Source organism: Trifolium pratense, linkage group LG2, assembly GCF_020283565.1.
Source record: "Trifolium pratense cultivar HEN17-A07 linkage group LG2, ARS_RC_1.1, whole genome shotgun sequence".
NCBI classification, from domain to species: Eukaryota; Viridiplantae; Streptophyta; class Magnoliopsida; order Fabales; family Fabaceae; genus Trifolium; species Trifolium pratense.
In genome coordinates, this window is record NC_060060.1 from 38432344 (window position 1) to 38453355 (window position 21012).

The following is a 21012-nucleotide window of genomic DNA, read 5'->3' on the forward strand; positions in this document are numbered from 1 at the left end:
CTCACCCTTTAAACTAGTTTTTGGGTTGAGATCCAAGCATATTTAACAGGTCTCACATAAAAGCGTACACACTAGTGAGTGAATGATCATGAATAGGTTTTACACTATTAATTGATGATGATCAATGCTTGTCTTATTCTTGTCAATATGCACTTAACTGCCTTTACATTATTATAAGACTTTCAATGGCTCAACGCGTATTATTTAGGGACTAATCTCAAAGGTACCCAACTAAGCATACATATTAAAAAAAAAAAAAAACTAAGCATACAAACTAATTAACCACTGGCCACTTTTCGTGTACTCACTAAATTACATGACAAAATATATGTAGTACTAAATTGTAGTACATGTATAATATTTGTTCAACACAAATGGACATGGACCATAGTTTCAGGTTCAAATCTTGAATTTAATAAAACTTAATTATGATTTTTTAAGCCACATGTTATTTGTTATTTTTTAAAAAAAAAAATGTCTCACTTTAAAATGAAGGATAAGCTCAAATGACATCACCATATGCTTTACATTTGTGTTATAAAATACTTCTACCACAATATTGACCCAAACAAAACTTCTAATTATTTGAAATAATAATATGTATATAAACAAATACTTGACAAATATCGATATTATTAGACTATACATATTCACTAAAGTTTGAACTCAAAATTTAACAATTATATGTACAATTGTATAAATTTGAGTGATGCTTATGAACCAAAAAGTTTAATTCAAGTAATAATACTGTAATTATTGGGTTCGAACACGAAAGTTCACAACTATATTTTAAGTCAATTTTAAGTGATTTTTGAAAATAGGAGAATATAAAAACTATCTACGATGTAAAAGAAGAAAGGAAGGTATATGACGTTGTGAAAGACAAAAGTTGGAGACTATAAAATAAAATAATTGTGGATTACTATATGTTCAATTATTGATGTAACATACGTAGGAAAATTTGGCCAACGTTCTTTAAAACCAAATCAACCCCCGTTTTACAATTGACCTTGGTCTGAGCTAACCTTGTTGATAAACATGGTTTAGTGGCTGTCTAATCTTTGCACTTAGATTATTATATTATCTCCTAATAGTGTACTCTTGCTCAGCAATTTAATTTCTTTGTTCACCAAAACCAAAAGTAGGGAAAAAAAGTTATCTGTTTCTATTGGGTTAGAGAACTTTTTTACGTCATATGATAAGAATAATCTATAATAAAACTATGAATTTAAAAATTAAATCACTGAGCATACCATGACCAACATATAAGACGATGAAATTAAAATTTATCATAATTGTTTGAATCTTTATAACTGTAAGAATATGGATATAATCTTCTCTAGTTTGTTTCTTTCTTCATGTGAAATTTGATGGAGAAATAATTCAATACAAGTTTATATAACTCCAAAAATCTTACTACTCATAAAAAAATCGTAAAAGTAAAATAATCCAAAAGTCAAAGTAAAATGATACTTGTAAAGTTAATTGGGCTATTTTTTATCTTAATTCCATTTATTCATTTACATAAATAAACAACATAAGTAATCAGAACATCGCATCTCAGATTGTTTCTATCTGGCGATTGAGAAACTGACAGGCCCAATGAGCTCTCCAATCGTGCCTCGAAATGAGGCCGGAGAGGCGGTAACCTGAGATCAGCCTAAGATCGAGATAGAAACTGAGATTAATTTGAAATCAAACTTTTTCAAATAACTCAATAAATTTGGTCTGGTGGTGAAAAATTTGTATAGTATCTTAAAAGGTTACAAGTTGGATCCTCAACTTTGTGTTCTTTTATTCTTTTCTTATGCCTAAGTAATTATAATGTATCTTACTCAACGCTCAAGAAATGAATCATTTGCTTTATTCATAAATGCATGAAGAAGATAAATATCCATATAATAATCATAAATACAAATGGAATAATCAGAGGTAATAATATTTCATATAAGATTAAATTGTGAAAGAAAAAAAAATATGCACATAGTACATAAATACCATACATAAATCATACATACAAATTTTGTGTCATCTACTTAGAAAGCAACAAAAGAGGATTTTGAGCTAAGAAATTATTATGATGAAGACCCAAGAAACAAATAATGAATTCCCTAATCTATCTATTAATTACCTTATAGTAATTATTAATAATTAATTAACAAGGTAAAAGATCATCTCCAAAGAGATAAAGAAGTCTTTCAACAGCCCAACTAGGTTGAGGAGGTGAAAATCCAGCACAGCTTGAAATCTCAGAAGAAACTGAAAAACTATTAATCAAAGGAGCTCTACAAAGTGGACAAGTTTGATTATGATTTTCATTTTCATAACCATGTTCTAACCATTTATCAATGCATTCTCTATGAAAAACATGATCACAGTTCATCAATTCTCTAACTTCATCTTCCATTTTCAGTTTATTCAAACAAACAGCACATGTTGAATCTTCTGATGTTTCTGGATGTCTTTCCTTAATTTCACCAAAACTTGTCAAAGGTAACATTTGACAACAAGAAGAGTGTTGTTTTTGTTGTTGTTCTTGTTCTGTTTTTCTGTTGTTGATTATTCTGAAAACTAAGCAGAAGATCCATCTGAGAACTGCTATGATTAGAGCTGCTTCATATATGGCTTGGCTTATGGTTAGATTAGAGATGGATTGTTGAGTGTAGAAACCCATTGAAGTGATGATTTGAGAAAATAAGAGAGGGGTTTGAGAAGGTGGAGGGGGAGGTTCTACTGAGTTATGTGGTTTGTTTATAAAGACAATTTGTGTGTGGTGGAGGCAACTATACTTTGCTTTTTCTTCTTTCTTCTTTTTATCTTTTTTTTTTTTTTTGGATTTGCTTTTACTTTCACTCTCTTCTATGTTCTTTCCTGTTTTCCTTTTCAAATAGTTCTTTTTTATTTTCTTAAAAAAATTTGTTAGTTTTTATTTGTCATTGTAATTGGTAGTATCCTAAGTCGGTACTCAAAATCTAATCTTCAGTTCCACTTAGATATTTTGACTTCTGTATATATAATGTGATATTTCTATCAACTAAATTAAATTTTTGAGAGACAGTTACACAGTTAATCTTCTGACATAAATATATATAAGAATATTTGAGACTTTAAGTGTATATGCGGAAACAACTTATAATATGTTTATGAGTTGTTTTATAGTTTATTTTCATAAGTTCTACGTAAATAACTTATAAATACTAATTGTAGTTTATATTTTATATAAAAATTGTTTATTTTTTATCTTATTTTTTTCTTCATAAAATAGTAATTTATAATGACTCATTTTAATCTCTCACAATTTTCATGCAAGTGCAACCCAATTTAATTCATGATAAAAAAATAATATATCAAATTTTCTTGCGGCCGCAATAAAATTGTGAGGGTCGAATTGGAACTTTATTTTTTGTTTTAAAATTTGTATATCATAATGGATGCGTTTGATCTGCTAAAAAAAAGGAACTGGACTGGGCAACTTTTGTTGTACCCTGTTTGATTTGAAACAGACTATGGAACTGGACAAATTAGGCAGCAAGGGACAGGACAAAAACAAGATTTTTTGTCCCTCACTGAACCACAGGACAACTTTTTGTCCACAGTACAACTATAAAAAATACGAAAATACCCATTTTATTTTCAAATATAAAAATATTATCGCCCTATATCTCTCCGGTACAGTTTTGTCCTGTCCTGTATTATCTTGTTCTGTCATGTACTGTTTTGTCCAGTTCTTGCTGTTTTACGAATCAAACGCACCCAATATTATTTGTTTTTTTTAGTCAAAAAATATTATTTATGTTAGTTAAATGCTATAATCCACCGTCCTTTTGTGATTAGGAATAAATTAGTAAGCGATTAGGCCTTAAGACTCTTCCGCGTGTGATTAGTCACTATGTCGGAGGCAAATGTAAAGAAAAGGTTGACGTATGATTACAATATTTTTATCAAAAATTAGCTTCTTACAACTAGCACAGTTGGATAACCAGATTTGTTAATGGATCTTTTGATTCTATTATTGAGGTCTTCTTTATTTCCACTTGTATATTTATTTAGAATAGTATCTTAATTTAATTACAAAAGCATATACGTAATACACAACTATTTTAATATAGCAAATCCACGCAAGGTCACTTGCAAGCCACTTGAAAGATTATTGTAATGGAGCAGTGTGATTGACCATTTTAGCTTTAATAAAATTTCGTGTTAATAAACTATTCGTAATCATCAATTAAGGGATTTGATTATGTAGTAAAGGATACAGTTGTTGGAATGATGAAATTTGTTAGACTACCCACAATGGAAAGAAAAAAGGGTGTTGAATGTGTGTTTCAACTGTTGAAACCATTGGAGGGAACCTGTTGAAACCTTGCTGGCGGAGGGAGAAGATGAATTCTTTCAACATGTTGAATCCTGACATGAGGGAGACGCGTGGCGAATTTTCGTTGGCCAAGACTGGCGCGTGTGAAACACGCGCGGACAGGGAGAGTGGAAGGCAGGAATGCGGAGAGAGAAACTGAATTTGGATAAAAGGCAGCCACGTGGCTGCTGCTGATTGGTCCGGTGGATTTTTATGATTTTTATCCTTTGAACTCAATTATTTCATTGAAAATTAATTTTTTAATTTTTAATTTTTATACCAAAATTCGTGATTTTTTTTTCTCTATAAATAGAGACTTGATTCATTTCATTTGGACACAGAAAAAAAAATCAAATTTTTCACTATCTTAATCTATTATTAACTTTCTAATTAGTCTTTCTTTTGAAGTTTTAATCTTTTTTTAGTGAAATGGATCCCAACAATTCTTCTAATTATCCCAACAATTCTCAAAACTCCAACAATTATCAAAACCCCAACAATTATCAAAATCCCAACAATTATCAAAATTCAAATCAATTTTTCAATCAATATTAATTAGTTTGCATCGTATTAATTACGTAACTTGTGTGTTGTATTGCATTTTAAGTTAATTTGTATCGTACTAATTACGTTATTTGTGTGATGTATTGCATTTTAAATTAAGAAAATAAAAAAAAATATTTAAATAAATTTTGTTAAGTGTCTTATTTTAATTTAATTTTAATCGATAATTATAATGTTATTTAATCATAAAAACAAAAATTTAAATTTAAATAAGAATATGAAATAGAAAGTGGTGGGGTAGAGAAAGTGGTGGGGTATGGTGTTGAATATAAAAACCATTGGAGAGGGTAAAAGTTGAATGTGTGTTGAATGATTAGGTGGAAGAAAGAGAAAATGATGTGGAGTGAAAAAGTGGGTGTTGAATATTTTTTGGTGTTGAAACCATTGTGGGTAGTCTTAGCTGAAAGGAAAAAAAAGTTTCATTCTCTTGCTTCCGAATCAAACTACTTTTTTTAACAAGATCATGAAACGTCATAATGGCCCCACTGCATGTGTTGATTTCTAACATCCTAGTCAGATCCAACGTATGTACACAAACATTACCATATTTTGGGTAAGAAGTACGATGAACATGACAAGGAGGAATGGTAGTGTATAAGTGGTGGGGTGCAAGTGAAGGAAAATCATCACACAGTCAACTATGATTCATTGCTTGCAATTGAAGGGAAAAGAAATGAAAAGAGGTTTCCAAACACACTTTCTATTATCTACATATTTTGCTCAGATTGTGCAGAAATTTGGTTCTCTTTTAAAGAAATATCTAAAAGCCTTCTATCCTTAACTGGGTCCATCTAGATTGACTCAGATCCAATGCTACTTCCAAATACTGAGAATATACACACAAAAATCTTTTTTCTTGTAACCATGTTATTAGTGGTCTTTGCGGACTAATCTCCGCGGGAAACCTAGAACATGGGGGGTCTCCCTTCCCAACCACATTTTCACATTCCCAAGGTTCGACACAAAAATCACTTTCAATTCAGAATATACTACAAGATCAGATTACCCTTTAAAAAATGCCTAGAGTGGTACTGAGAAAGATAGTCCTAGTCAACAACACAGATGCATTCTAAAGAATGCTCTTTATGTCATACACCAAACAGATTTAAGCTGGATAAATCTTAAGGTGTCTTACATCGGTCGGCATACTTGGAGTCAGAAATAGATAAATTGAACTTCAGTTCTGTTGCATTATATAGTCTAGCAGAGTTTCATTTTGCTTTCAATCACAAAGCCCCATCACAACTTAAATGCCTGTAATGTTTGAAGCTTTCTTTGGGACACCACATAAGAAGACTATAAATAAAAGTGTAATAGATTATTCAAATCCTTTGGTCCATTGCTCCACTTTCTTCAATCTTCTTTCGCATTTTGTATTGCAGTGTAGCTGGAGCACAATCTAAAGGCGTTTCTCCTGAATAAGAAGTAGTGAGTTAGTGTTTGCATTCATTCAACAATATTTGCTGCCTATTATTATTATTATTTTCAGATCTTTGCAGATGATCTGGGATGAAACCGTAATTGACTGAACTTTAGGAAGGGAAAGTATTAATTACCTTGAGCATTTTTATACTCCAGACTTGCCCCCGCATCCATGAGAATGAAAACTATATCAGTTTGATTGAAAACCGCAGCCTACATAGAATATTAAAATTAGTTTCAACTATATGATTAAGAAAAACAGGATTACATTATATTGATGTTTGTACAGACATGAGCACAAACATGCGGAAGAGTGAGAGGGATACCAAATGCAATAAAGACAGTCCTTGCTTGTCTCTGTAATTTGCATCTACACCCTGCAACATTAGAATCCATGAATACTACCTTCACTCAAAAAAAAACTATAAAGGTGCATCATTTGAAAGAAACGGACCTCATTAAGAAGTTTTTTGACAGCAGCAATGTCACCATTTTTTATTGCTTCTCGTAAACCCTGAGAGCATCACATCAAAATCAACATATGAAACATGACTTGCAACGGCCAAGTTCTTTTGCATCATGGCATATAAGAAATTAAAAATCCTACACAAAAAAAAAAAATTTACCTCTCCATTAACTTCATAATCAATCTGGGGATTGCTTGAGGCACCAGCGGATACAATTCCAGGGTTAAACGTAGAACTGCAAATTTTGCATCATAAACTATCACATAATGATATCTTAAAGTAATCAAGAGCAAAATTAAGTGATGAATAATCAAAAAGAAGTTTGTGAACTAAGACACAGTGAAAATTGTGAATGCTTTATAAAAATGTTCAATATCATAATGAAATTTTTACATACTAAAAAATCAAGTTTTATGACAAAGATAGAGTGTCACTTTAATTCTACTGTTCACAAGTAGGAATAGAACAATACTCTATAACACAATCAAAATCTTCAGGGAATTTTTGGCTGGAGCATAAATCCAGAATATTCAGACATAGAAATGCTAAACCTTCCCCATTAACCATTTCAACCAAGAAATTTATATAATGCAACAATATATATTTCTTGTTAATTGGAAAACCAATTTCACTTCTAGGGATTTCTGCCGAGACTAAGCTTCTCAAGCTTATTACTAGTGTAGGAACTACACATGTTAAGGAAAAGAGAATGCGATTTCAAGCTTTCAACAGAAGAAATTCACTTGTTTTACTCTACATTACCAGATTTTTATCCACATAAGTTGGAGAATGATCATTACCTTGAGATGGAAACTACATATTGGAACTCTCAACTATGTACTAAAACTAGTTCAAAACATACATATTAGTGATATTACCACAAAAAAATTATCTATTAATCAGTCCCTACCTAAACTTGTTTGTGGAACTTGAGCTTTTATTTTTTGAAACATTATCTGTCTTCTTAGGTTTAGGATTTGATGGAGCTGTAACAACTGGGGTGGACTTCTTCTGTCGCAGAGAATGGAAAATAGAAAAATGAGATTGTGGATTTCATCAAAATGTTATCTGAAGACAATAAGAATTATTACCTCCTGGGGGAGTGCATCAGAGGAAGGGGCAGAAGCTACACAAATGCAAAGAGGCATTCCACACTTACACTCTTTAACGCCTGATGCAAGGTTATTATCTGCAGTTGGTATTCTTTTTGAAGCACCAATATCTAACTCAGAAACTGCATCTGTTACGCTGTGTACTCCATCTGACGAAGCTTGTGGTACACCCTTCCCAGATCTGTGCCAAAGAAAATATGTAATGTACAAATTATTCCTAAATAATATTGATCTCAAGTAGAAAATAATGACATCATTACAAAAATAAGAAGAAAAAAATAGTATATTGTTATATTTTTAAACGAAAAGCCAATGTCAAGAAATGAGATGAGTTTTATGTTGAATGAATAATGGGCATTGATATGTAATTGCAGTCGAAAATTGTAAGTAAAATAATTTTTTTATAGTTTCTCAAGAAACCCGTGTATGCCTGCGAAGTTATTAATAAATATGGCTTCAATCCATGTAACTTCTGTAAGATCATACATTTGGCTTCTACTTAATATAAATTAGATGGTCATTTTAAAAGAATTTCCATTTTCCCTAATAAGGATGTTGAGGGATGGGGTAGCTTTGCTCCTTTGATGTGTTCTTTATTCACTCTTAGACCTTCTATTAGATTTTTGTATAAAATTCTTCTAGTATAAAACAGAACTCTTGCACGTAACTTAAAATGAAAATACTTCATCAGGAAAGACAAACAAAATATTCCCACTGAAATGCTTGACATCATTTTCAAGACAAAAAAACCTAGAATATTAAGGCGAACTAGCCATTGAGCTGATAGGTTCACATGGCATTGAACCCAGTCTTATCGACCAAGACATGCTTGATTCCACGGGTTTGATCCTTTTCCAGGTCTGCATGGCTTCCTATGTAGCCAAATAATCCCTCTATCCTTTATTATAAGACCCTTTTTCTTCGTCCCTTAATATAAGATCATTTTCAAAATTTCACATGCATTAATGATTTCTTTACAGAAATACCCCTACCATTGGGAAAAATAAATCATTTTCTATCTCTCATGATATCAGTAATTGTAGGGATAAATATGAAAAATAACACAGCTTTCTGACAAATTTATTACAACTACTTTTCTTAATACCCATGAATTTGTTTGAGGGTCTTAACTTATAATAAGGGCCTCACTTTTAATTTAAAAAAGACATTAACCATTCTCTGGAGCATCTTACATAAGTAGAAATACATTGAATCTAATCTGGCATTATCACCCGTATAACCATCATTTAAAGTATTACACAACTCTTCGCTATTTTTTCCTTCTTTAGGTGGTAAGTTCCTAAGTTCTTTTAAACGGAAGTTTGTTGACATTGAGAATTACAGCTATCTAAAACTCAACTATAAACTAAATTTCCAGCCTTTTAATATTTCTGACATATCATCATCATAATTTAATATGATCTTCAATTCTTCGATATTAGGCTATTCCTAAAGTATCTTTGCAAATAATTTGCCCTGATCTCAGTGAGATGAAACAAGTTCAATAAATCAATTTCACGTTGAGTACTATTCCATACTCAATCACAACAGAAGTGTATGTGGGTCCCTATAGAATGTAAACTAGAAAGAATTGCTAATAATAAGTTCTCACATTTATGGTTAAAAATATCGCAAATTCCACCAAACAAGTGGACAAATAAAATTGAACTTTTCAGTTGCTTATGATGTTGAACAGCTATACAGAATCCTAAAAACATCTTGGCTTAATTAATGTATTTTTGCCTTCGTATGCACAGAAAATACATAGTTTTGTATCCAAACAATAACGATAATTGAAAAATAACAACATGCTATGAAGTTTATGAGTAAGTAATTTACCGGTTGTTGAAACAATCAGCACATACACGTACATTGGAATAAATGCCAAATTGTGGTAAAGCCTGCATTGAAAAACATCTCTATATAAAATTCATCAAGGATAATACTTGATACTTCCACTAATACTCTAAATTGAAAAAACAAAACTTTGTACCATTTGATCAGATGAATGTTCACTGCACAATGTTCTCCCACAGGATCGGCAGTGATGCTGCACACACACCGCACAAAAGTATATAATCAGTTCCCAGTAAAATTTACACACATTTCTTAGAGTAGTTACTTTGCGGCGTAATAATTTTACCATTCATGCATATAATTATTTGATCACATACTAAAAATGAAAACCAATACAAATATATATATCTAACCGAATCATTCTGTATGCAAAATTTAATAAGTAGCAACTAACAAGTAATGTAAATTTTTGGAAAGTTACAAAACTAGCCGCCCTTTAGACTCAAATCTAAGCAAAAATACATACTTTCACACTTATTAACGATGACAGTTAAGTGCGCAGTCAGTTGATTTGTTTCGGCTTTTACCACCAGTTTAATCTGGTTCGGGGTCAGTTCTGGCATCAAGTGGTTCCAGCACCCTCCGATCGCAGTTACGGGGATGGAACCGTGGTCCACCCTACCAGGTTCAGCGCCAATGACCACTTAACCAACTAAGTGCAGTTGATTTAGTTGTAAAAAGGAAAATGTATTTATTTACTAATAGTAACCATAATTAAATGTGCATAGAATAATCAACTTATGATGCTTAGCACTATTTGATTCCAACAAATTTAGACATATTTTTGCTTATAATTGAGTAGTTGAAGATCTTAAATAAGCATTTAATCAAAACTAGTAATTTGCATTAGAAAGAAATGTATAAAAGTAACCGATCCAATCAAATTTGAATAGCAAGTAGTTAGAATCTATGTAATCGAATTCAGAGAAATGAAAAGGGTACGCATGGACGCACCCGTCTTCTGAAGGTGTTGAAACTGCAACTACAGACAACACATCGTGCTGCTTCTTGGAAAGGAGGAGGAGTTTCTGTTGTTGACATTATGATGATGATATTCTTTCGCCAAAATTGGGGTTTCTTCTTTCACTCTTCTTCTTACTCGCGATTTTTCAATATTTTTTGTTTATCAAAATCATCAAGGATCGATTCATTGCTTCAATGGAGAAGACGATGACGGAGATTGTGATTGTGATCTCATAATAAATTTCTCATCAAAATAAAATAAAATAAAAAAATTGTTGTTTTTTGGGCCATGGATGAATGTGGATAATAGGGAAATGTTGTTAATACCTCACTTTTATTATTATACACCCCCTCCTTTTCCCCGCGGATCAGGTGAATAATGAAAAGTGGGGTGTTCATAACATTTTCCTAGATAATATGGTGCATTGATCAAATTATTATTGATTTTAATAAGTTTTAGGACTTTTATGCAGGTATTTTTTATGCATTTGAATTTTAAATTTTATATGTAAAAAAATCTTGAAATTTTATTTTACCCAAAAATGTCTTATAAGTTTAATAGATATGTTACATCAATGTAAAATATTTTTACACGAACGTCAAATAGAAATTAACTATTTTTTCACATCATTTCACAAAAGTGGGGTGTAGTCAGGGATGGAGGCAGGTTGGGTGTTGTGTGGGCACTTGCCTGCACAATATTTTTGAGAAATTTGTTTATATACTTGTACTAGTTCTAGTATATTATGAGGTGTTGATATGTTAACCGGTAATTTACATTCACTCATTACCAATTCAAAGTAATCTTAGCTCACAACCCACATGTCACATATATAAAAGGCAATTAAAAGATATTTATTTTATTTAAACATACAATTCAATAAACCCAATTATTTTTTCAATTCTAAGTAAAAATAGAACCTATATCTCAATAAACCTCCAAATTACTTTCTAATTTGGAAGGATATTCTTAAATAAGTCTTGAAGATTATTACTAATATTTTAAAAAGGTTCTCCGCTCTTTTTTTAAGCAATCAAGGAACCAATTATATTAACAAAAATAAAACGATCTACATTAGCACAATGTGTGCACGATGAAGTGGTTAAGCAAATTCAAACAAACACGTCATGTAGCCCACAACAAACACGCATAAAATTTTAATCCTTAAACACTTGATTCATGTGAAAGTATAAAATTGAACACACACAAACACGGGGGTTTAGAGCACTAATCAATTTTTAATCCTTAAACACTTGATTCATGTGAAAGTATAAAATTGAACACACACAAACACGCATATATGCTGCAAATTTATATATTTGGTGCACACACTAATAAAAATTTATGGCTCCGTCACCGGGTGTAGTTGGATGGTTTGACAAAACACATACATAGTAACTGATATTTGATGACAGTGTCAAAATATTTTACATTGATATCCCATTTTTTTTTGTTATTCACATTTTAAAAGTCTGAATGGTTAAATTTGACAAAAATAAATAAATTTGGTGGAGAAAAAATTATTTTAAATAACTTGTCTTTGAGATAAAAAAAATAAAATTATCCCGTAATTTAGTCAATTTTTATTCATCCCTTACCTGCCAATTTATTCAAACTCAAACACAAATTTAGAGTCAAACATAATAGAACATAAATTATCTTGATGTTTTCTCTCCCCACCCTATCATTCTTTTATCCCCTGTATTTCCAATTTTGCCCTTGCAAAAAACTTCGGTTTATAGAAATCGAAGTTTTTTTTTGCCTTGAAAACAAATTTCAGTTTATAAAAATCGAAATTTATTCTGAATTTATACTAGAAAAAATTCAGTTTCTACGAACCGAAGTTTTTTGCAAGGGTAAAATTAGAATATTGGGGATATAAAAGAATCACGATGTGGGGAGAGAAAACATCAATTATCTTATCCGGTCTCACCCTTAAAGTTATAATTGCTATTAAAATATGGGGAGAGAAAACATCAATTATCTTATCTAGTCTCACCCTTATGGTCCGTTTGATATGCAAAATATAAATACTGGACAGAACAGTACAGGACAGTACAAGACAGAACAGCACAAGACAAACGTTTAAGGTATTGAACAAACTTTGTGTTGTACGATGTTTGGTGGACAAAGGTTATTTTGGTATTTTAGACAACTTGTGCTGAGGACAAAAAGTTGTCCCGTGGTTCTGTGGGGGACAAGAATTTCAAGTTTTGTCCTGTTCCTTGGCCCCAGTTTGTCCAGTACCAGGAACAATTTTAAAATCAAACACAGTACAACAGGAGTTGTCCTGTCCAGTCCCTTATTTTTTAGCAGATCAAACGCACCCTTAAAGTTATAATTGCTATTAAAATAAGTGTTTGGAAATATCTTGGAGGATGCGGGGTCTGAACTTTCTTTCAAATAAATAGCATAAGATATGATCACAACTCACAGGGCAAACCCCTTAAAATATGCTAGTACTATGCGAGCTGATGATGAGTTGTAAGTTGTTTATTTTCTATGTTATAATATGATGTCCTGATACGTGACACAATATCGATACAGAATTTTTTTTAAAATTTCCGATACGATATACGTTCGGGATACGTTATTTAAAAATTAAATTTAAAATTAAATATATAAATACACAATATATAAACATAACTAAAATCGATAATGATAAAAATTAACATTCAAATTACTCAAAATAAGAAAACAAGTGACAATTACATATATTAAGTTAATTACTACCCCAAAGTGGAGTGGGATGGGTAGCTTAACTGGTTAAGCTAGTTGAGCTAGGGATTAAGGGGTTGGAGGTCCAGAGTTCAAGTCATGACAATGAGAAAAACTAATAAAGACATAGTTGATAACATCATACTCTAACATTCAATACTTAAGAAAAAATACGAATTGTATCAGTCTTCTCTCCTACGTTTCTATCATCAAATAGCATTAATTGCCCAATACTTTTTCGATCGATGCGCGTATCAGAGAAGTATCTGACAAGTATTGGTTATATTTTATTTTAAAAAATAATATTAATTGCCGATACTTCTCCGATACGTGTATTGGAAAATATCGGATGAGTATCGGTATCGAGTACGTATCGGCCACGATACTTTGTCATTTTTGGAGTATCGGAGCTTCACACGTTATAATATGTTTATGTTAATGAGGTTTGACCATTACTTTATAGATACCATACCGGTCAAATCCTTCGCTAGTCACTTTTTTTACTTCATTCGTCCCAATATAAATGATATATTTTTGACTTTGTGTACTATACATATGATCTATTTTGACCATATTTTTCTGCTAGTAATATATAAATACAAATATTAGTATACGAGATGTTGTTTGATTTGTTTCGATGAGTATTTTCAAAATATATAATTTTTATAATTTTTAATAAAATATAATTAAGATATTAACGATTAAAGTTGTACATTGACAAACATGACAGTGGTCAACTAGGTATTTATTTTGGTATAGAGAGAGTTTGATTTTTTTTTTATTTTCAATATGTTATTGTTTAGACTCACATATATTATAAAATGGAGAAATAGAAAATTAGAATTTGAACTTCAAATACTCTAATAATATTTTTTAGTGGCTATCAATAGAATTATCCTTATAAAGTTCACATGAGCTTATGTCAATTGATAAAGGACATCGCATATTATATGTCGGGGTCGGGGTCCCCACTTATCAATTTTAAGGATGAAATTTATAACCATTAGACTATCTGACAAAAAAAAATAAAAAATTATCCTTACAAAATGTCACTACAAAATGTCACTTCTTTAATTTCGTCGAACACTCAGTTCTTGCAATTATAACATGAGTTTAAAATCAATGTAGAAAGTCTTAAATTCATGATCTTCCCAAGTTTTCTTGTATTTTTTTCTTTCTTTTTTTAATATATTTGAGAGTTTAATTTGTTAGTGGATGAGTAAATGAATGCCAATATAATTCAGATGTGTTTACTTTCCTCCCAAGCTTTCTCCTATTGTATTAAAAAAAAAAATGATAGTATCAAAACTAACATATACTCTATCCTTACCATAATATGGAAAAAAAACTGTACCACAATATATGTCGCTTTATATTATCAAGGAATCATTTAATGCTATTTTTCCTATTATACCCTTAACTATTTATTACTCTCTCTTTTTTCAATTCTTTAATTTATTTTTTTCATACCATAAATGAAGGACAATTTTGTAAATCAACTCATAATTTCTTTTTTCATACAACATTGATTATCTTTCTTAATATGTGTAAAAGTGTCAAAACAACATATATTATGATACGGATTATAAGAGATCTTAAATTTGATCCGAATTTCCTACGATAGGACAAATCATGCAACTTATCTTAATAAAACTTATGGACACGTGAAACTTATTTCTAATTCAACTTCTACAACACTCCTCTGAATCATTTAGTTATATAATTGGATCCAAATTTCCTACCATGGGATGGGACAATCATGCATTAATTTATATAGACAATTGTAGTAATTTATTTAAGATCAAATGTCTCACTCATATGACACATTTACCAAATTAGTTCTAAACAATCTTTACAATTGATTTAGATCACACACACTGTCAAGTAATGGAATTATTGCATTTGCATGGACTTGGTCTTTGCCAAGTGAAAGACAAATTTTAACCATACGGTAAATGGTTCATCATGGAACAGTCATGAATAACATTATAATGAATACAAATTTTACAAAATTTACCGTTGGATTGAAAGTTTATATCGTATAGATTATCCATAGAAAAATTGAAAATCATTTGATATATTATTGAGACACATCAAGATTAACGGTTTATTAAATAACGTAAATTTTGATGAGTTTCAATAACATATCAAATGATTTTCAAAAAAATTTAAAAAATCTATGGATGATCTATACAATATAAACTTTCAATCAAATAATAAATTTCGTAAAATTCATATTTGGTAGATCACTTGTCCACGGTGTCCAACATAGCGTTAGCCATTGTATTATTCAACGTAAAAATGAATGAATGAAAATAATAAACATCCTGAAGGTCAAAGTAGAGATTTCCCATAGGGGTTTTTTCTAACCTGCACAAGTTGCCTAAGTCTTGTATCATGAAAGACCTTTTACTACCCTTAGATCAAAATAAATTAATAGTATGCTCTCCACACCATATCTCCCCCCCCCCCCCCCCCACCCCCCCTAATGCACATGTTCCTCCTCTCTCTTCCACACCTTCGTCTTTCCACCTTCACTGTTAGAACAAAAACTCAACCTCAACATCAAACCCCAGAAACATAAGTGGTTGGCCAAAGCACATAAATTTCACTCTCCATAAAATATTTCATTTACTTATTTTCATCTTTTCTCCATTTTTCTTGCTTATTAGAGTTTTTTTTTTATATCATTGTAAAGATTGTTTTATGGTAATATTGTTGGAATTAGAAATGAGGAAAAATCAAATTGAAATGATTAAGATTAATAATAAAATAAACACTATCATAGTAAAAAATGGATGAAAGGAATTTTGCAAGATCTGACTGTGAACATTGGGTGGTGGTATTGATAATCCTCACCTTGTGAAGGTTGCAAGTGAAGAGAAGATGATGAAGGGGGTTCAGGAGGAGTTGTTGTGGGGGTCGGCCGGCGACGGTAGTTGGTGTCGTTGGGGTCGCATTACGGCGGCTGGTAACAGTGTCTGACTCCGACGATGAGATAATGGATTTGTTAAGGTTTATTTTTAAAATGAAAAATATTGCAAAAGTGAGAAAAAATATGCTGTAGAAATATATGATAGATATGGCTCTGTTTGGTAACACAAATAAGCTAGCTTATAGCTTATTATATGAGCTTATAAGCTTGTTTCAAAAAATTAGAGGTGTTTGGTAACAAGCTTTTTGTACTAGCTTATAGCTTTTTTTCAGATGCTATTTCAAGTAGCATTTGAGCTTATAGCTTATAGCTTTTTACACTTTATTCCATTTTTACCCTTTAATTTAATAACTACCCACTCTAAAAAATAAACTACCCACTATCAATTATGTAATTTTATATTTAATAACCACTTTAAAAGCTAATTTTACCAAACACTTTAATTTCAATAAGCTAGCTTTTCAGCTATCAGCTAGCTTATCAGCTATCAGCTAGCTTATAACTTATTTTTACCAGACAGACCCATGGTGCACTCTCAATATCCAATGATAAAAATTTACTTGTGCACCGTGAAATACTTAACAAGCTATTTCACAGTAGAATCCGCCTTCCATAGGATGTAACGTGGAAGGAAGAAACAAAAAATCAACAATCAACTACATTTATTAAAGAAAGAAAGAAAGTATATAAAAAGGTAAAGAATTGAAGCACAAAAAACTCGTGCTTGTTAACTGTTAAGAATTCCAACAATAGATAAATAATAATAATAATGTTTCGGTTGCAACAGAGAAAAGGACCCACCAAAACACAATGAATTAGAGCCTCAAAGAGTTGCAAGTACATTCAGATTTCAACTTTATAATAACTCCATAAAACAAAACCATTTTACTTGTTTTGAGATTTGTTTAGCTTCTTGAGTTCATTCTCAGCCATGACTAATACTCATGATAGTATCACTAATGTTGACATAAACAGTCTCAGTGATGAAGGTTCTGTCAAGCATTTCTCTGCTAACTGGTAATTTAATTACCTCTCTCATAACTCATATCATATAATATGTATTTTTTGTTTTGTTTTGTTTTTGTTTATAATCCTCCAATTCAGGAGAAAAGAATTATGGTAATCTAGACTTTGTTCGAGAGATAAGTAAAGTCTGTTCAAAGACGGTTTCAGTTAGTTAGTATTGGAACTCGAGTTCTAAGTGACATATCTATATTTCTATTTATACTATATTCCTGACCCCCACAACCCCCTTTTTCTCTTCTTACTATATTTGATTTTGTGTTTAGTTTTTCCATATTATCATGAATGTCTAAAAATGGAAATTTTATTTAGCTCTGGAATCATAGATTATGGTTAGAAAAATTTAAAAGGAATTATAATGAACTTGAAAGTCAACTTGATATGTTCTAATCTAGGGGTCAACGTTTTAGTTTGAGCTTTGAACCATCTTTAGAGGGTATGAGATGGAAACTAGTTTAATTTACCAATTTAATTTAATCAGATCTGAGAGGGTTGCTGGCTTGTTGCTACCAGATGTGGATTGGATCATACATATTCTGTGTTGTCAAGTCCACTACAACAAAATTATGAATCCATCATCTTGATTTAGCAAAATTATTAGTAGTTTAATTACTAGAAAGATAACAAGCAATTTGTATTCAATATTTGTTATAAGATTGTTGGGTTTTGACTCAAATTCTTGTTAACTAATTTAGATCTTGATACTTATTTTGGCCTCTCAAGCAACATCACAACAAAAACCTACTTCTTTTATAGGCAAAATATTAGTAAGTTAGTGGTTATGCTAGGTTTCAGGGTTCGATTCTAAACTCCTATAGTCCTACTTAAGCTCTTTCGGTTTCCCTTAACTCACCAACCGAACTATGTACCTACTTCAAACTCACATGAATGGATTTGGAGTGCATGCAGTCTGAATGCAAGCAGTCAGCCACATTTAAATTGTCCGGTCAAGATTAGACGGTCCATATTTCAGTATAAATTTTGATTTATTTTTTTAATCTAAATCGTGTGATCTTGATCAAACTGTCTAGTTGTGTTGTGGTTGACTGCACACAACCCAAATCCCAAAAGAACAATACATACTTCACCAATCTAGAAAACAAAAGGAAATTAAGACTATCTCTATCTTTCAATGTTAAACTAATTATTATGTGCTTTATTCCCTCCATCCTCTTCAGGCCAATGTCAGAGACCCCTGGTGCAGCTAAATTTGCCATCCTGTATAATGGAAGTATGTGTGTCTATGAAGGAATTCCTGCAGAAAAGGTAACTAATTACCAGTTAAAAGATGATATTCCAGCACTTCACTAGTCCACTTTATGTGTCAATGGTTCTAACACAACTCATTTATTTTTTTGTTTGGTTATTAACAACAGATGCATGAAATAATGTTGATGGCTGCTACCAATGCCAAGTCTTCTGAAATGAAGAGTGGAATTTCCTTCACTTCTCTCTTTTCCACTACTAACAACCCTCCTTCTCCTCAAGGTACCTCTGACAATTTGCCTTCTCCTCAATCAGTCTGTTTTCCTGCTGCTGAGAAGACTTCCATTTGCAGGATGCAAGGTGATAACTCTCGAGACTAATTTCGTATTTTCGCCTTTTAAAATTCTCTTAAATGCTATTTTAGTCCCCTCATTTTTAAATCTAAACTGTAGACTTATATATATCGATCTACCATGTTGAATAACGAGCTGACAAATCACTACTAAAATATGCATTGCCACAACAAAACGGCGACTCTGTTTCCGATTTCCATGTGCAAGTTGGTCTTCACGAACCTAACTTGGAGTCCCACATCGGAAGTGATGAATCCAGTGGTCATGAATCCGGTGTGAGGGTTTATATAGGATTGGACAATCCTCCCCATTAAACTATGGTTTTGAGATGGAGTTAGGTTCAATCCGTATCAGACTCGCACGACTTTTTTGTGTCGTGCTTTGTTGTTCTTTATCGTCTACAAGTAAAATATTCATCAATCTGGTGGTAATAATTTAAACATTTTTGTGGTTTTTGGTTTGAATTACTCTTCAGAATTTCCAATAGCACGCAGACAGTCACTTCAAAGTTTTCTTGAGAAGAGAAGAATGAGGTAATAATATAATACTTAGCAACATGTCATGTTTGGAATAATCACTTTAGAATTTCCAATTGATTCATATTCCATTTTTATTTAATAAAGGGTACGTAGCAAAGCACCTTATACCTCTTCAACATCAAAAGAAGCTAACAACATCGAAAACAACTTCAACCCAACATTGATGCCACTTGAGGGCAAGTAGTGTTGGTGTCAGTCAAGTGGTATGTCTCCAATTGCATGTGCATATTCATGTACAAGCAATGAAACTTAATATTGTATAATTATGTTATATTCTCCACACCATATTATATATGTCTAATTAATAATTATTATTGTTGAAGCTTAATGTGTAACTGTTAATGTCTAGCAAATATTATCCATTATCATGCTAAGAACTCAGAACACTAGCTACCTGCATTTTAAGTTGTTATTAATGTGTCTGTATGTACAATTGATTATCAATTATGTATTTCCTTTGTATTTTGGATGTTTAATTACCATGTACAATTTGTTGGGATATTATTTTCTTCGTATTGACAATACTATATTTTAAGAAAATTTTGACAATGAGATTTTTTTTCATAAAGATACGTACTCATCCCACACACACTCCTTACTGTAACTTGTCGGTTGGTTCACCGTACAAAAAATTTCCACCACATATATTGGAACGTGAATTTCATGCTACTTCTTTCACTAATTAACCCCACAAAATTAAATGTTTAATAAAGCATATGAAGATGGTCCTTCTCCTACTCCTGCCTATAGTCTAGTAACGTTGTATGTTCCACGAGGATATAAACACAGTCTGACTTGGTATTTGAGACAAACTTTTTTTTAAGAAAAATGCTAAACAATGCCCCCGGGGCATTGTTTAAGGAACCAAATATAGTAATATCATATTGAAGTTTGTGCGGTCAACGTCTCGAAAGTCTAAAAAGTGTTATTTTTAATTTTAAAATTTCCTTTTTTGGTTTCCTTAACCAATGCCCCGGGGGCACCGGTTAGCATGACCCTTTTTTTTAAAAGAGTCTGATCATTTGGAGGGAGTAGTAGTATATAATAAGAGCTTAGTTGTTTTTATAACAAAAAGATAAAATCAAAATGAATTATTTTCATAAAAAGTGTGATATGTTTTTATAAGCTATTTTAGATAATTTATGAAAATAAGCTGAAAAGCAATTTATGAACATGTTGTTTGTATAAACTCTTCCAAAATTGGGAATATGAGATATGGATAATTGCAAATTGATTATTGAATTAAAAGTAAAATTGATAGATGAGAATCCAATTAAAATTGATGTTTTTAGTGCAAAAGAAGCGTTAAGGAAAAGATAGAAGAAGATTAGTCTAAGACTTAATCATTACTCTACAAGAGAATACCAAAAGGAGACATGAGAGACTTCATCAATTTTCTTTTTCCCCACTATTGATCTTCATTTCACTAGCCATGTGTCCATTTATCTCAACCATTCTTTGCATCAGGGTTTGGGGAGACGATTCTCCACTCATTAAC

At 31.5% G+C, this 21012-nt stretch overlaps 3 protein-coding genes across 4 annotated transcripts; 1 reads left to right on the top strand and 2 right to left on the bottom strand.

Annotated features, from left to right (window-relative positions):
* Nucleotides 1–1966: 1966 nt before the first annotated feature.
* On the bottom strand, nt 1967–2809 carry LOC123907170 (RING finger protein 24). The gene has a single exon (XM_045957320.1). The coding sequence runs from the start codon at nt 2672–2674 to the stop codon at nt 2156–2158; it is 519 nt and encodes a 172-aa protein (XP_045813276.1). The 5' UTR covers nt 2675–2809; the 3' UTR covers nt 1967–2155.
* Nucleotides 2810–5753: 2944 nt separating this feature from the next.
* LOC123907171 (vacuolar protein sorting-associated protein 27) lies at nt 5754–11027 on the bottom strand. 2 transcript variants are annotated; one of them, XM_045957322.1, is made up of 10 exons: nt 10731–11027; nt 9913–9969; nt 9759–9820; nt 7899–8100; nt 7718–7815; nt 6967–7042; nt 6795–6854; nt 6667–6717; nt 6475–6553; nt 5754–6332 (listed from the first exon to the last, which is right to left on the bottom strand). In XM_045957322.1, exons 1-10 carry the CDS (start codon nt 10815–10817, stop codon nt 6241–6243), a joined length of 864 nt encoding a protein of 287 aa, XP_045813278.1. In that variant the 5' UTR covers nt 10818–11027; the 3' UTR covers nt 5754–6240. The 2 variants fall into 2 exon arrangements, with proteins under 2 accessions (XP_045813278.1, XP_045813277.1); XM_045957321.1 differs by having other exon boundaries at nt 7718–7818.
* A 6118-nt stretch (nt 11028–17145) lies between these two features.
* On the top strand, nt 17146–19990 carry LOC123907172 (protein TIFY 3-like). Its single transcript, XM_045957323.1, has 5 exons — nt 17146–17410; nt 18595–18682; nt 18793–18982; nt 19451–19508; nt 19599–19990. The coding sequence occupies exons 1-5, from the start codon at nt 17325–17327 to the stop codon at nt 19696–19698; spliced, it is 522 nt and encodes a 173-aa protein (XP_045813279.1). The 5' UTR covers nt 17146–17324; the 3' UTR covers nt 19699–19990.
* Nucleotides 19991–21012: the final 1022 nt, after the last annotated feature.